Source organism: Gossypium arboreum, chromosome 5 (genome assembly GCF_025698485.1).
Source record: "Gossypium arboreum isolate Shixiya-1 chromosome 5, ASM2569848v2, whole genome shotgun sequence".
NCBI lineage: Eukaryota > Viridiplantae > Streptophyta > Magnoliopsida > Malvales > Malvaceae > Gossypium > Gossypium arboreum.
Window position 1 is genome coordinate 12,161,923 of NC_069074.1, and position 16,117 is coordinate 12,178,039.

The 16,117-nt window shown below is 33.6% G+C and overlaps 2 protein-coding genes and 2 long non-coding RNA genes across 5 annotated transcripts; 2 read left to right on the plus strand and 2 right to left on the minus strand.

Moving 5' to 3' along the window:
• The first annotated feature begins 1,452 nt into the window (after positions 1–1,452).
• Positions 1,453–4,366, plus strand: LOC108450739 (auxilin-related protein 2). The gene is made up of 7 exons (XM_017748491.2): positions 1,453–2,175; positions 2,582–3,117; positions 3,200–3,267; positions 3,358–3,414; positions 3,505–3,594; positions 3,704–3,880; positions 3,986–4,366. The coding sequence occupies exons 1-7, from the start codon at positions 1,682–1,684 to the stop codon at positions 4,028–4,030; spliced, it is 1,467 nt and encodes a 488-aa protein (XP_017603980.1). The 5' UTR covers positions 1,453–1,681; the 3' UTR covers positions 4,031–4,366.
• Positions 4,367–5,219: 853 nt separating this feature from the next.
• Positions 5,220–5,901, minus strand: LOC128293162 (uncharacterized). Its single transcript, XR_008283246.1, has 2 exons — positions 5,739–5,901; positions 5,220–5,537 (listed from the first exon to the last, which is right to left on the minus strand). It is a non-coding gene; the product is annotated as an uncharacterized LOC128293162 (long non-coding RNA).
• Positions 5,902–6,837: 936 nt separating this feature from the next.
• Positions 6,838–7,198, minus strand: LOC128293161 (uncharacterized). The gene is made up of 2 exons (XR_008283245.1): positions 6,979–7,198; positions 6,838–6,876 (listed from the first exon to the last, which is right to left on the minus strand). It is a non-coding gene; the product is annotated as an uncharacterized LOC128293161 (long non-coding RNA).
• A 32-nt stretch (positions 7,199–7,230) lies between these two features.
• Positions 7,231–11,203, plus strand: LOC108450677 (DEAD-box ATP-dependent RNA helicase 1). Of its 2 annotated transcripts, none has more exons than XM_017748402.2 (9): positions 7,231–7,521; positions 7,640–7,874; positions 8,046–8,300; positions 8,488–8,642; positions 9,190–9,367; positions 9,735–9,922; positions 10,054–10,258; positions 10,476–10,581; positions 10,727–11,203. In XM_017748402.2, the coding sequence occupies exons 1-9, from the start codon at positions 7,412–7,414 to the stop codon at positions 10,837–10,839; spliced, it is 1,545 nt and encodes a 514-aa protein (XP_017603891.1). In that variant the 5' UTR covers positions 7,231–7,411; the 3' UTR covers positions 10,840–11,203. The 2 variants fall into 2 exon arrangements, with proteins under 2 accessions (XP_017603891.1, XP_017603892.1); XM_017748403.2 differs by having other exon boundaries at positions 7,395–7,521; positions 7,636–7,874.
• Positions 11,204–16,117: the final 4,914 nt, after the last annotated feature.

Consider the following 16,117-nt stretch of genomic DNA (forward strand, 5'->3'; position numbering starts at 1 on the left):
CCACGTTGGCACGTTTTTGCTAACACAATGTAAAGAGCTGTCAACATGTTTTTATGAAATTTCCCATTAAAATGCTTTCACATAGGCTCGTTTTAAATTTTTTGGTCCACTACGGTAAATAAAATTTAAAATGACTTATTTTTATAAATAAAATAGGAAATGAGCATTTTTTAGTATAATGATCGTAAAGTGATCTCATTTTATTATTATGTTGTACCAATAAACTCTAACATATCCTACTACGAGAAGATATAATATTCAAAATAGTTTCAAGGTATATAAACATTATGAAAACAAAATTAGAGATAGATGTAAAACCATGGCGGAACCTAGCAAATGTTCATGGAACCCAACAAGCTTTGAACTTACTTTATTCAACTTAGCTCACACCTTTTCAGTGCTCAATTTGGTACAATGTTGAAAGAAACCCATTGATTTGTTTTTATCTATCAACGATTAATGTAATGTAATCTCACTTCCTTCTTTTCCTGTTATTATTTATTTTCACTTTTTCAGTGTTTTGGAATAGAGATGTTCCCTTCCCCCACCACACTTACTTGCAGCGGAGTTGGCTTACATTGTGTTAGGCCATGTATTTGGACCACACCAGCTCGACACTGAAAGCAAACCCAGAGTATTGTATTTGTTGGTAAGTTACTTGGATTATTGTATTAGATTAAGACATTGATCTAACTTTGTGCCATTTCATCATTTGATGGGGTTTATTGATTTTAATTTAACCTCTCTTTTTTGTTTTATCTTCATTGGCTTGTCACCTTGTATTCTATTTCTTGCTTTACCCTTTTTGGTTTAACGCCAAACGGTGTTATTTTAAGGAGGGTGATTAATAATTTTATGCTTTGGGTTTGAAGATTTTGATGATGACTTGTGTTGAAAAGTAAGTGGTTTTGAGGCAAAAAGCAATTGATAGTAATCAACTTAAGAGCATGCATTGTCTGCTATCCAGTTATCAACCCTCACTTCACCATCATAATTTTCGTTTCTTTTTACATTGTAATATAATCAAAGCTTACATCAGGCGATAGTTCCACCTTAAAAAAATTTCCACAAATAGATGCAATAATTAGTGAAATCATTTCAATCTAAAATTACCCCTATATGTATAACTTCATTCTTTTTAACCAAAATACTTCAATAATAAAATGTTTAACTTTTAGTTTCAATTTCTCATCATTTCAAATAAAATAAAATTTTAAAATATATATATATATATATATATATATATATATAAAAAGGTAATTTGTACGTTTCCCATTTTTATTTTTGTTTATATATATAACGAACAGCCTCAAAAATTTTAATCCTCCTTTTCCTTTATTTCTGGATCAAAATGCAACAACTTTACAACAAAAAGAGGAAAAATAAAAAGGATAATTTCATAGTGGGGACTCAAAAACCACAATTAAAAAAAGAAGCTTTTCCAGGCAAGCAGGCCTGTATGTGCGTCTACTTTCATCATCATAAAAGCTTAAAAAAAACATATAACTAAATTAAATTTATTAACTTTTTTAAAAGCCACTTTCCCCAGCTCTTGCTACTTTCATTTCTTTTATATATATACAAGTAATCATCTTTTCTTTTGCAAACCCAGAATTGAAATTTCTTCATCTCTTTTTTTTTTTTTTGGGGGGGGTCTTGCAAAGGCTTTTCTCCAAGTTAAATGGACGAGTCTTGGCGAATGTGCATGGGAATGTCAACTACTCATCATCTTCCTCGACGGAAATCTATGGAAAATTCCATTTTTTCGTTGAACCATGTCACTATGGTGGTGCCAGATCATAATCTTGACGTGGATGAATTTTCCGATGTCTTCGGCGGTCCTCCGCGGAGTGTGCTTTGCCGGAAGTTATCTGGCGACTTCACCCGGTCGGCATCCTTTTACGAAGAGGTTTTCCGGCAACCGGAGTTCATCTCATCTCGTTCGATGAAGGATGGCCGGAGTTTGCCGGCGTTTAAGATTCCGTCGAGGGAGGAAGGGTTCTACAGTGACATTTTTGGGCCGGTTGACGATCACTGGCGGTCTAGGGAGAGGTCAAGGTCAAATTCAAAAGCGAAGTCAAACTCATCGTCGGTGCTGAGTTCGGAGGAGCTGAGCCCTCTCCGGCCGGTGATCGGAGATGATGTCGGTTTGTCGTCTATTGCTTCAAAGCTCAGGTAGTCTAATAAGTATATAAAAAAGAAAAAAAAATTGTCCAGTTGTTTAATAACTGTTATTCAAATTTCAACTGTTTTGCCTTTGTCGTATACTTCTGACGTTTATATCCCAGTCTACTCAGGTGTATTTAGTGAATCGGGTAAATTTAAGTCAGGTTTAAAAATTTTGAGCTAATTTCAAAGTTCATTTCCTTTTTTCTTTTATTCAACGTTTTTTCGTTAGAATTAAATAGGGGTTTAGGTCAGATTTAACGTTCTCCAACAACTAATTAGGATTTGATCACTCCAAAGTATCACTAATTAGGCCATAATTTAGCCATTTCTGGGTATGTTTTTATACCATTTCAAGTCTTCAGCATATATCAGAAGCTATTGATTTGAAAAACATGTAAATTCGGAGGTGCAGGCCAATCAATGTACCAAGCAGATGGAACTCAACGAGAACGGCGGCAGATGAGGAAGCAGCAAAGCAACAACAAGGGATGCCAGCATTTCCAAGAAGTCGTACTTTCTACAACGAAAATCTTTACATGGAAAATGAATACAATAACAATGTGGTCGACAACTTGATGAGAAGCTCATCGTACAACTATGGATTCAGTCGGCGTGCCACTTCTCCAGAAATCATAAGCTTGGAACCGCATTCTTTTCGAAGTGTCAAAATATCAGCTGATGATTTTGAGTTCAATTCCCCTTCATCTCCTGCCTCTTCACTTTGTCATGAACCAGTCAGTGTCCCAAGTGATTCAATGCACCAAAAAGAAGATGATGAAGATGAAGATGAAGACGAGGAAGAAGTTATGAGTTCTTATGTTATTGAGATCAACTCTGATGTTAGAGAGAGTAATGGTGAAGCAGTTTCAATTGATGAAGCGATTGCTTGGGCAAAGGAAAGATACAATTCACAAAGTTCTGAAAAAACCCAGTCAACTGAAACAGAAGGTGAGATTGTGAATTATGAATTTTTGTGATCAAAGTTAAGCTGGATGGATAAAATAACATGATCTTCATATATGGTTTGCAGCAAGGTCTAATTCCCATGAATCATTTGACCTGCAAATGGATGGCCATGGAACAATGCAATCTCCAATGGTAAATTCTCTCTCTCCTCTTCAGAAGCAAAGTTTTAGTGTCACAGACGAATTATAAAACATGTTTTTGCTTTTACTTCTTAATTTGCAGGAAGATGAAGAAAAGAAATTGAAAGTAAAAGAAGAACTAGACAGAACAGAAGAGCATGTAAGTTAGAGCCATTATAGATTCTTTCTGTTGACTGGTTTATGAGCAAGATTTGATCAACATGTACTTTTTCCTTTGATGCAACTGCAGATTAAAATGGGGATTTTGGATGATGATGTCAAGCTTTGGTCATCTGGGAAAGAAAATAACATCCAATTGCTCCTTTCAACACTTCATCATGTAAGATGTTTAAGTAACCTTTACCTTGTTTTAAGGATTTCATTTTTTTTCCAGGCGAGATTATAACATGTAATTTTTTTATTGGTTGGTTAATTGAAAATGTATTCAGATTCTGTGGCCTAATAGCGGTTGGAACATGATCCCGTTAACAAGTCTTAAAGAAAGCTCACAAGTGAAAAAAGCTTATCAGAAAGCTAGGCTATGTCTTCACCCAGACAAACTGCAACAAAGAGGTGCATCCCTTTCGCAAAAATATGTTGCAGAGAAGGTCTTTTCCATCCTCCAGGTAACACAAAGAGGGTTCCGCTTTGAATTTTAAGGAAATAGAAGTGACTCATTGTGAAATTCAATCGAAATTCAGGTTTTAATTTGATGCTATATGACACTGTAGGATGCATGGGCTGCTTTCATCTCCCAAGATGTCTTCTTCAACTAGTCGAAGACCCCAGGGGATTTCGGAACCTTTCCAGGAAGCTTGTAACAAACAAACAGTCCTTGGACTCAGAGGATTGAGGAGGTCTGTTTAAAAGGCTAAAAACTATGGGAATGTGCAAGAAGTATCTATTATGTTAATTTGGTAGATATGGTAAGAACTGAAATTAGACCATATATGCAAGAATTTTGTCTGGTGGTTTGATGTTTTGTGAAGATGCCTACATTCTACATTTCTCATTCATCCAGGAAGACCCAATAACCGGAAAATCAATCAAAATGCTGTTTGAAAATAATGTTAAGGATTATAATATATATATACTCTATGCCTTTGATTTAACCATGATGACTCAGTAGACAAATTTGCCAGAGAAAAAAATATCTAAAAGTGTTCTTTGATATTCCCAAGCTAACTCAGTCTCTCTGATCGAGGGTTGATCTTTCTGTGTTCTAACCTATCTGAATTAAAACTGAACTATAATGCAACTATGCACACCTTCGATACTCCCAAGCTAACTCAGTCTCTCTGATCGAGGGTTGATCTTTATGAGTTCTAACCTATCAGAATTAAAACTGAAGTATAATGCAATTATGCCCACTAACGGACCTATCTGAATTAAAACCTGAACTATCATGCAACTATGCCCACCAATGGTACACCATGTTTTTTTAATCAGAAACAAATTTTGGAAATAACGATAAAAAACAAGGACCTATTTATACTCATAAATTATATAGAAAATGAATCGAACTGGATAGAGTAAATGAGGGACTTGTTCTGCAAAAAACACTGACACGGATGTGAATGAATTATTTATAAGACAAGTTCAATCTGATTGAGTAAATGAGGGTCTTGTTCTGCAAAAAGCATTGACACAAATGTGAATGAATGATTGTAAGCCAAGTTCAATCTTCAGTACAGTACAGGGAGAATAAACGAAAGTGCTAAAGACAAGAGAACAAGGTTTTTTTCTTTAAGTCCCAGAAATCCTAGAAACTACCCGAGAAATATTTAAAGTCTTACAGCAACACAGAATAACATTGTTAGATGTGGGTCATTGATTTGGTTACATTATCTTTGTGCCTTTATCAGTCAAAGAGGACAATTGTGGTTTTCTATTTTTTTTTTTTCCTTTTAAAAGATTTCATAAGTGTTTGTAAAAAGTAAAAACCGAAGCCTTGAGGCTTGAGCCTTTAATCTTTTGTCCATAAAGATAACATAGTCCATTTGTTGCCTAATTGCACAAACATATGGTAATTTTCCATATGTGGATTGAGGGAAAAAAGAGTTAAAAAACAGCACAAGGTAATCTTGCTGTTTTGTGTCTTTCATTTACAATGCAATATAAGAAATTGGCAAAATTTACATATGTCACAATGTTCAAACAAAGAAGAAAACCACAAATCATCAGCTATTGCCTTCACCAGTGGTCTTTAGCATGTTAGCCACAGGCAATTTAACCCCACTTTGTAAGACTTTAATGTTTCTTGGTTTTGTCCTCTTCTCTAACCTGAAAACAAACAAATAAGTGCCACCTTCGATATTTCATGCAGTTAAATGAAACAAATAGTTTCAACGCAAACTAAAGTCTGAGATGATTTTAAGTCAGTCAAGTGATAAAGGTAATGTCAGTTAGAATTGCCTATGACTTAGCACTCAATAGAATTAACCCTCGCCCAGAAGACACAAATATTTATGATCCTGAGAATACCTAGTTTTACTGCTCCAGCATGCTGAATGAAAGCGATTCAAGCCATACTACGGTTTACCACTACAGAAAGCGAATGACAATCTGAAGTTGCATCGTATCAATTCAGTGACAACAGATTGTTGTCTCAGAAAGTTCTCAAAAAGCTGTTTCAAACAATTACACTCGCAAGTCACATGGTTAGATTTCAGGAATGCAATGTCATTACTCAACTAGTAAAAGGAAACAAGAGACAGAGAACCATGGAGCTCATTTACATTAAATGCAAGAGATATCCAGCACAGATAGAGAATTTACGAATATCATAAAATATAGAATTATTTTGTGCACACCTGATAGTCCAAGAGGGGAATGTTACTATTTCGTTGACAGCCAGTTTTCTAATGAGCGATTTTTGTTGTCTTATTCATGTGTCATTGGAGCTTAGTGAATAAAAAATAGAGCCAAACTACCCAAAGTGTATCCACTAGTACATTTCTATTCAAGCGTTATTGACGATCACGATCCCCTCTTCCCCAGGATCAAAACAAAGTTATTGACGATCCACCGGCACTACTGTTAAGTGAAATCCGTGGTGTGGGGATCCAACACAAGATAGAGAAACTGCTTTTGAATTTTTAATGAAACATCGTGAATATGACTTCTCGTATAAAATGGATGAATGAATATAAAGGATTAGGCACGTCATTATGTTTTCTAGATAATCATGGCTTTTCACTCTTCTGTTGTTTTAATCACTCAAAATTCAAGCAGCAATTTCTGCCTTCTTACATTATTGCTTATTACCAAGGGGCACGAATTCCTTCAAGATTGATAATTTTAGAGATAAAAGTGAACAACCCAACCAATAATAATAATAATAAAAGAGCAAGGCGGAAGGGATAAAAGTGGGTGCAACCGATTCATTTCCAACGAAATCCATGATTAAGCGTGTGTGCAGATATACATCAACTTATTCATTGTTTTCAATTTTTCCTATTCCTTCTTCCTCTCCCTCTCCCTCTCCCCCCCCCCCCAAAAAAAAAAATAAAAATTCTTGGATTTTAACTTGCTCTGAATCACTTTTGACCTCCAAAACAGTTGAACTCTCAATCTTTTTCTCTTCTTGTTTTCCCCAGCTGCCAAATGCACCCAACTAAACCTAACACAAACATTCATACAGAAAAACAGCAAATAAAAGCCCTATCTTCACAAAAAAAATATATGAAAAAGGAGAGGAGCCCGAGAGAGGGAGAGTTGGTACCTCGAAGCAGGGTGGGACCTATGATCCAACAGAGCTAATAACCTCTTCCCTCGTTGAAGCGATTTCCCTCCACTTGACCTATGAAATCTTTTGAAATATCAGTATTATATTGTTCCTGGGTCGGGCTTTTTTCCAGGTATTCGGGCCTCCCAGGCCTTGCTTCCTTGTCATTGTCTTCTTCACTTTTTTCTATTCTTTTCAGACAGGGCCTTCAAGTTATAGACTTGAAGCAAACCAGGAGGTAATTAAGATTAGCGAGTGGAAAATCCACACTTGTAGAATTTAAATGTCATTACAAGGCCCGATAGAGCATTGAGCCAAGTCCTCTTCTTTCTCCCGCGTCTAAAACCGTTGTTCTGAGATTTAACAGTTTAGGGTTTAAGGTTTTTTTTTCTTAATGTTTCAAGCTTGAATCAGAAAGGAAAAAAGAACGATGGAAGTGAAGAAAAGAAGTACCCCAATTCTTCCATGGATGCGAAGCCCAGTTGACGTGAATCAGTTTGAAGCTTGTGCTCTCAATCTTGTCCCTTGTCTTGACCCCAGGTTAGAAGTTCTTTCTTTTTTCACCCTTTAAGCTTTAACTTGGTTTCCCATTTTGACTTTGAATATTGAATCATTTTTGAAGGTTGACAATTTTGATTATCGATTTCTTTCAAGTTAGGTTGGAGGTGGCTTTAGACAAAATGGGCTTCTCTTCACTCTTCCCAGTGCAAGTTGCTGTTTGGCAAGAGACAATAGGGCCTGGGGCTTTCGAGCGAGATCTCTGCATAAATTCACCAACAGGAAGTGGGAAGACTTTAGCGTACGCTTTGCCGATCGTACAGAAGCTGTCTACTCGTTCTGTTAAATGTCTACGGGCTTTGGTGGTCTTGCCTACACGCGACTTGGCCTTGCAGGTGAACTGTTTGTAAAGTGACTCAAATCCCTCTTATGAAATCTTTACAATGGCCTGAACTATCTCATATGCTTTTTCTTTGGTCATTTGTATCCTCCTTTTACAAGTTAGTTCTGTTTTGTCTCGCTGCTAGGAGGGATTAACATGTCGGTTTTTGGTTCATCTTGTTCAGGTTAAGGAAGTTTTTGCAGCCATTGCACCTGCAGTAGGTTTATCTGTTGGTTTAGCGGTGGGTCAATCTTCGATTGCTGATGAAATATCAGAGCTTATAAAGAGACCTAAGCTTGAGGCAGGCATATGTTATGACCCAGAAGATGTAACATGTGAATTGCAAAGTTCAGTTGATATATTAGTGGCAACCCCAGGGAGGCTTATGGACCATATTAACTCTACAAAGGGATTTACACTGGAGCATCTCTGTTACCTTGTAAGTGGTTGCCTACTTGTATGCATTGCAACTACTATTGGGCCTTGACTCCATTTCCAATAGTATTTTTAGAATGTTTGTTCCTAAACATTGTCCATGGGATTGAAACATTTTACCTGAGATCTGTCTGTTCGAGACTTGATAATTTCTCTATCCTAACTTGACTTCCTATGGTAAATTATTTCAGGTAGTTGATGAAACAGATCGACTGCTCAGAGAAGCATATCAGTCTTGGCTACCAACTGTACTTCAATTTACTCAATCTAATGAAGAAAGCCTCTTTCCTCTTGCTAATTCTTTTCTTTCATCTACCTTTGGTTCCTTAAAAACCATAAGGAGATGGTAAGTTCTATGCTCTTTTTCATTTCTTAATCTTTGATGTTTACTATTTAGCAATGAGCCTCAGCACAAAATTATCTGAACTTAGTTTCTCATTTGTTTGTACATTTTTATTTGTAAGATGTGCATTTTTGTTTAGAAGCATTTACATGCATATTTAGACAGGCTTGGATACGTGTAATTGTGTATGTATACATACTGGAAGTAGCCTTCTTGCAGGGGTGGATGTTTGATTGCTTTAACCATTCATCAGATTTTTCATCTTTTTTTTCTTTTGACAAATAGCATGGTCTAGTATAAACGATTTGCCTTTTTCTTTAATCATATGGGTTTCATATAGTATTTAGTAAAATTGTGTAAAATAGTCTTCTCTTGCATATTGATCTATAAATGCTTGAAACTACCTCCTTTGGTGTCTTTGGAACTGTTGAGTGTCAAGAATAGTAACTGAGTTCCTTTACCAAATTCTTGAAAGTTTATCATCCTCGGAATAATGATATGTTCAAAATATATCCCAAGATATTTTATATGGTTTGCATATTTGATGCAGTGGTGTGGAAAGGGGGTTCAAGGGTAAACCTCACCCTAGGCTTGTGAAGATGGTTTTATCTGCCACCTTAACCCAAGATCCAAGCAAGCTTGCTCAGCTTAATCTTCATCACCCTTTGCTGATGACAACAGGGAAAAGACGTTACCAGCTTCCTGAAAAATTGGAATCATACAAACTCGTATGCTTCAAAACTCTTGCGAATATATATGGCGTGTTCTTCATGAGTCTATTAGTGTTTCAACAACCTCTTGAGCTCAAACATTGTCAAGTTCTTTTTTTTCCAGCTTGATTAAAATATGGGGTTTAAACTTAATTGCAAGGAAAGTTGAATCTTAATTGTTTTCCTTTGGCCAAAGCCAACTTAAAGTTCTTCATCAGTTTGTTGTGAAATGTCAAGACAATAACCAAATGTGTTACAAGTTTTAGCAATTCATGTGCTGTCCTTTTTCCTGCTTTGAATTATGAATTTTTTTTGAAATTTAGTTTCTATTGCAGGTGCCTTTTTTTTTTTTCCTGGTTTTATTAAATTTCTATGTATTCTACAGATTTGTGAATCGAACCTGAGGCCACTGTATTTGGTTGCCCTTCTACAAGAATTAGGAGAAGAGAAGTGTATTGTTTTCACCTCATCCACTGAGTCAACTCACCGCCTTTGTATGTTGCTGAACCTTTTTGGTGATTTAGGTATAAAAATAAAGGAGTATTCAGGCCTTCAACATCAGTCTCGAAGAAGGTAATGCCTGGATTATTTTCACCCACTTTATATCATATTGATAACAATCATTCACAACGTTTTGATAATGTCTGTGAGGCGATTATATATATGCTCGATGAGTTTTAACGAAATGAAACTTTGTGCTGCAGCAAGACGTTGAAATCATTTCGAGAAGGAAAGGTGCAAGTACTTGTATCCTCTGATGCAATGACTCGTGGAATGGATGTTCAAGGGGTGAGAAATGTCATTAATTATGACATTCCTGCATATATAAAGACCTATATTCATCGAGCTGGTCGAACTGCTAGAGCAGGTCAAGCTGGGCGTTGCTTCACATTGCTACATAAATACGAGGTATGTGAATTTGTTATTGCTTCAAACCGTGGTGGTTATTATATGTCAATGAGCATACGTGGATAAGACTTGTCTTCTAGCTTTGTTGTCGTTAACCTTTTTGTCCTTTTTCAGCGAGGCAAATGTTTGCTCGATTTGAAACATGTAAACAAAGACCGTTGGGTTTCTTCTGGTAAAATTTGAGCTGTGAAATTATTTGTTGTTTTACTTGTTTCAGGTGAAACGTTTCAAGAAGATGTTGCAGAAAGCAGACAATGAGTCGGTTCCTCATTATTCTGTTCCTTCTAGTTCAATTGAGTCATTGCGTGCTGCTTATAACTCTGGTAATTTCTTGGTCCCTTATCCATGGCTATTCCACTGACTTACATGCCTCTGCTTGAAAATGATTTGACATATTAGAAAGTGAGATAGAGGGTTTTTCTTAAGCCTTAAAACTAAAGGTTTTCATTGTTTATAATGTATCATCAGCCCTAGGAAAACTGAAAGAGACGGTTGAATCAGAAGCGTCTCGCAAGAGAAAATTTGGTTCCAAGTTTTCGAAATTGAGCAGGACCAAGCCAACAGACCGTCGGAAGGGATGATCTATTGTAACACAGGCAAAAAAATCCCTGTCTTGATATGAAGACACAAATATAATACTCTCATGCTTGGGTGCATAGAGGTGACGACCAAGTGGGTTGGAGCAGTTCAGAAGGTTGTTCACGGATTTGGATTATTTTAAGCTTGGATTGCCGCGCTTAGAATTTTTTGGATTTGGATCTTTTTAGTTTTGGTTTTTTTTCTGAGATTCAGATTATTTTTAATTCGGATCAATTTAGGTCGGTTGCGCATAATCTGATACAAATAATTTTGAAGTTTCATATCCATAAATATTTTTTTTATTTCAATTGTAATAATTAATTATATGTTTATATAATGATAATACAATTCAAATTGTTTTGAAAATTTATTTTGATGTTTTTTATTATTATAACATATAATAGAAATATTTTATATAATATGACAGAAAGTGTTTATCATATAATTATATTTAATATTTATGATTATATATGTATATGAATTTTGTATATCTAAATGATTATTTATAATGTATATAAAATTACGAGTTTAAAAAACATTAAAAGGAGAAAAATATATATTTTTGTTGCTAAATTATTTCATTCACATGATTTTTATTTTTATTATTCATTTTAAATGAGAAAATATTTTTTTAAAATTTATAAGCTCAATGCTTGTATTCTAAAAATAAGTTAAACTCATATCATAAAAATATTTATATCCAAACACAAATATATTACAAAAATAAAATAAATCCAATACATAAATAAAATTTGTAAAATTTAAAACCTAAATAAAAATATAATATAATATTGTAAACAAATTAAAAGATTACATATTTTATATATTATTAAACTATATACACATCTAGTATTATAATAAACTATCAATGTTATAATGTGTATATAATATTATACTGAGTATACAACCATCAACCATATGCTATACGTACGTCATCTGGTTATAGCATATACTTATGATTAATAAAGCATATATGAAGTAATATGTATATCAATTTTGTGAGCTTGATTAATAATTTAGTATCATAGACGAAGCAACAATTCAGCCCCACCAAAAAACTAGGCTCTAAACTTTGTGAGTTATATATATTTTATTTTATAATATATTTATACTAAACAATTCATTATCTTATTAATTTAGTTGAATTTAGCTCAAATTTTACAAAATTATAAAATAATATATATTATATTATATCAATCTATACGTACAATACTATAATTAATAGTTATATATACGAATTGTATAATATGTTATATACTACATCACTAATATAATATCTGAGTGTTATATGCAACTTATTCTCTAATTTTTATTTTTATTTTTGTCTTTTTTTTATCATTTGAGATAATTTAACCATTTTTAAATTAGATGGAATTAATGAACTACTTTAATAATTAGATTGCATAAGACTTATTTGTCAAAATGGATCGACTTCAATTACACAAAATTTTATCCAATAATTTACCTTAGTATTGTTTCACATTTGGGTTAAATATATATATTTATCATTTTTTTTAATTTCATAAGTATAGTTAATGTTTTTAAAAATAAATATAAATCTTTTACATCAAAATTCAAATGATTTTAAGGATTCGTATCAATTTTTAAAAATGCAACTTTTTCAATGAGTATAGCTTGTTTGAATATTTACAGATTCCTTTTATATAAACCTTTTTATTCATCTGTACAAAATTTAAACTTACTAAATTCATTTGTGAAAAGGGTCCTAAAAGAATTTTATTGGATAAAATGATATATTTGATATATGATTGGTCATATAATCGTGGTTACATAGATATATTTTATTCAATATCATTAACAAAAGGTATAAGAGGATTGGCCGAATTAACTCATTTTTTTGATAGGCGAGTAATCGATGGAATTACAAATGGAATAGGCATTACAAGTTTTTTTGTGGGAGAAAGTGTAAAATATCTAGGGAAGTCGCATCTCGTTTTATCTATTATTGTATTTAGTTTATGTATTCATTTTTTAGTAATTTCCTACTTTATTTTATTTTAATTTTATGCAATTTATAATATATTTTGTTAGTTATATTGTAAATTCTAAAAAGAAATAGTTTTCATGCTAATAATTTATAGTTTCAACTTTTTATTTATACATGTTTTAAAGAGAAGAATAAACATGATAACTAAACCTATCCAATAATGTGTTAAGTTTTTTTTTTTTTTAAGCTATGTGTTAAGTAATTTTAAATTTTGACAACCCTATTACTAAAAGAAATATCACATTTTGTAAATCAAACACCTCCTAAAAATATCAGTTCCTCAAGCATCTTAAATCATCTAGTGGTAATGAGAAAATTCCATATATTTTAAAATCTTTGACGTTTTTGAAAATATAATATTTAAAACCCAAATGAGAGGATGTCATTTTGGAATCTCATATTGCCTAACATTGAACCAAACACATCCTAAAGGTGAACTAAAGTTAATTGAAATTGACTTACCTAAGCCGTTTTGGTCAAATTAATTTAATTAAATTAGTTTTAACTTTGGATCAGTTGGAGAGATCGTTTAAAATTTTAATACATTTATTAAATCTAAATTTTGTATATTTCAACTATGAGTAATTATATAATGTTTATAAATAAAAATTGTAATTTAATTATATTTTAAGTTTCATCATATAATAATATTTATATTTTTGTTTTTGCTTTTTAATTATTAATTTAGACTTTTCCATATTTTGAATCACGGGTTTACATTAAAGCCGTCTCAAATTTTACGACTTAATTTTATTTCATATTAGATTTTTTTAAGCTTGAATTGTTGGTACTCAAATTTTATCAGGCTCACGTCTTTTGACTTTTTAAGCAAATTTGGATTGGATGGGATTTTCTTATTATGTTAAAACTACATGGGCATAATGGCCACTCTTGCTTATAAGCTGATAATGAGCAGTAATTACTTTTTCTCAATACCCTAGTGTTGTTCAGACCCAAGATACTGAAAACTATCACATACAAATCCAGATTTGGTACCAAAAAAAAAAAAAATGGAATTTTTTAGAGCTTAAAGAGGTTCCCACTTCTAACAAAGTTAGGGAACATCATTAGAGCAACTTGAACTTAAAGTTGGTCATCTGAATGGCCTAAAACCAAGGGATAACTTCTCCATAGATATTAATATTATTGTTCAGTTGCCAGCGATAGACTACATCTGAGAATATACTGAAATAGTGAAAAACTAGCTATTAATGTCTTGATGTCCAAAAAGATGTTAAGATTTATATAATTCAAATACAAAACAATGGGCTAGATGTCTAAAGTTATGGATTCAAAACGTAACAGTGCTCCGAATTGCTAGGCATTGAGCATTCATAACAACCGAATCTCCTCGATCTCAATATAGTAAAAATATAAGTATCAATAAAAGTTTTTATTCATGCAAATTTCCCATTACTTTACAGCATCCATGCAAACAATTTTACTCGGCTTATCATAACACAGGTTACAATATGACCAAGTACATGCATCTTCAATTTCACCAAAAGCAACTCGCTCTCTAATTATCGAAATTTGAAAAACTCGACAACCCTTTGAGAATATAGTTGGAGTTAGCCGTCATAGTATTGGCAGCAGCAGGCATGGCACCCACAGGCACAGTTGCTGAGGCCTTGGAAGCAGCAGAAAGAGAGTCATTGTAGCTGCTACCATCTTTATCCTCTTCACTTATAGTGTCCAACATCTTCCTTGTTCTATGCCTCATCACAGTAATAAACTGTGGTGGAGCAACCTCCATAACGAACCTGGGGATACGTGAATTGGCCATCTCTGATAAGAAGGAAAAAGGCTGAAACGTGAAAACCGTAGGAAGGAACAAGGATTTACAAATGAAACATCCTGGTTTTATATGAGCACAGAGTGAAGGTATGAGCAAGATTTTATAACAACATCGTTAGGCATAAAATGAGCGAGTGGTCTTAGTCAATGAGTCTTAATCAAAATATTTAACACCTAGTGCCGCCACTTGCTGTTGATATTAATCTGCACGAGTATTACGGTATTAGATGTTTGCAATAGCAGATCCAAGAGATAACTACGCGGCGGGAGTGGGACCTTTTTATCCTTTATGTGTCGAAGTTTGAATGGAAAAATGAGATACGAGTTTTGTTGGAATCAATAGCTTCCAAATTTTCACTTTTCTGAGCTTAACCGGCACCAACCAGTTTTCTGACATCTGTCATCTTGATTTTTCTATATTGATTGAATGGTCCAAATTTGTTCCCCTTTGCCTTGATGACCAAAACTGGTTTTGTCACATTTACATTCACTATTTTGGTCGGAGAAATTTCTTGAAACCATTTTTGAAGGAAGGTCTGAATTAAACATTGTGGTAGATTTACTTCAATTTTTCTTAACTTACATTATTACATATTTTAAGAATTAGCTTAGTTGGACTAATTCCCAATTCGGGTGACAGAAGGTTTTGGATATTTTGTTTAATTATTATTTCACTAGTTATTTAATTATTTTAAAAATATTTATATTTGATAGATATTAGAAATTGATATTAAAATATGATGTGATTGTTTTTACTCCTTTGTTAAACACATTAATATCCTTCAATTGATATTAAAAAAAATATCCTTCAAATCACATGCAATAAAAAAAAATCTTGTAATAATTCCATTAATGACAAATCCTTCCTCAATGATCATGTGTATTGAACAAGTGCCAACTATTGGGACTCAATTCCAACTAAAACTAATGTTTCCCTACATAGGGATAAGATTATCAAAAGCAGTTCATGTTCTAATTTAATTTACCACATTCATCCTATTCTAACTCATTTGGTTGCCCTAATTTTAGCACCCAATCTCCATTTTCTATTTTCTATCAGGTAGAATATTTAAAACTGTCCTTGCACTTTTCAAGACAGTGTCTGGCCTGTCTTTCGCACTAATTATAGTTTAGTCTAACGTTGTTAGTTGTTACCAATTACCCCCTTCAGCTTCGATAACTCATAACGTAAAACTTTATATAATTTCAAGTTTTTCACAGATGATTCTCCCCAGGAATTTTGAGCAACAACATTTGATTTTTCACCATTCCTCAAATACAAGCTTTCTTGAGAGCTTCCGTCGTACGCACGCAAGAAATGGCAAAGGACATTCGATACATGCAAACATGGGGCGAAGTGGCACCCGCCCTCTTGATATCTCGCCAGAGATCTTCGAGCAGTCCGCGATTGGAGACCATCGTCGAAGAGGAACGTGGTGGAGTACGTGTGCCGAAGAGGGTCATTGTTGTTCTTC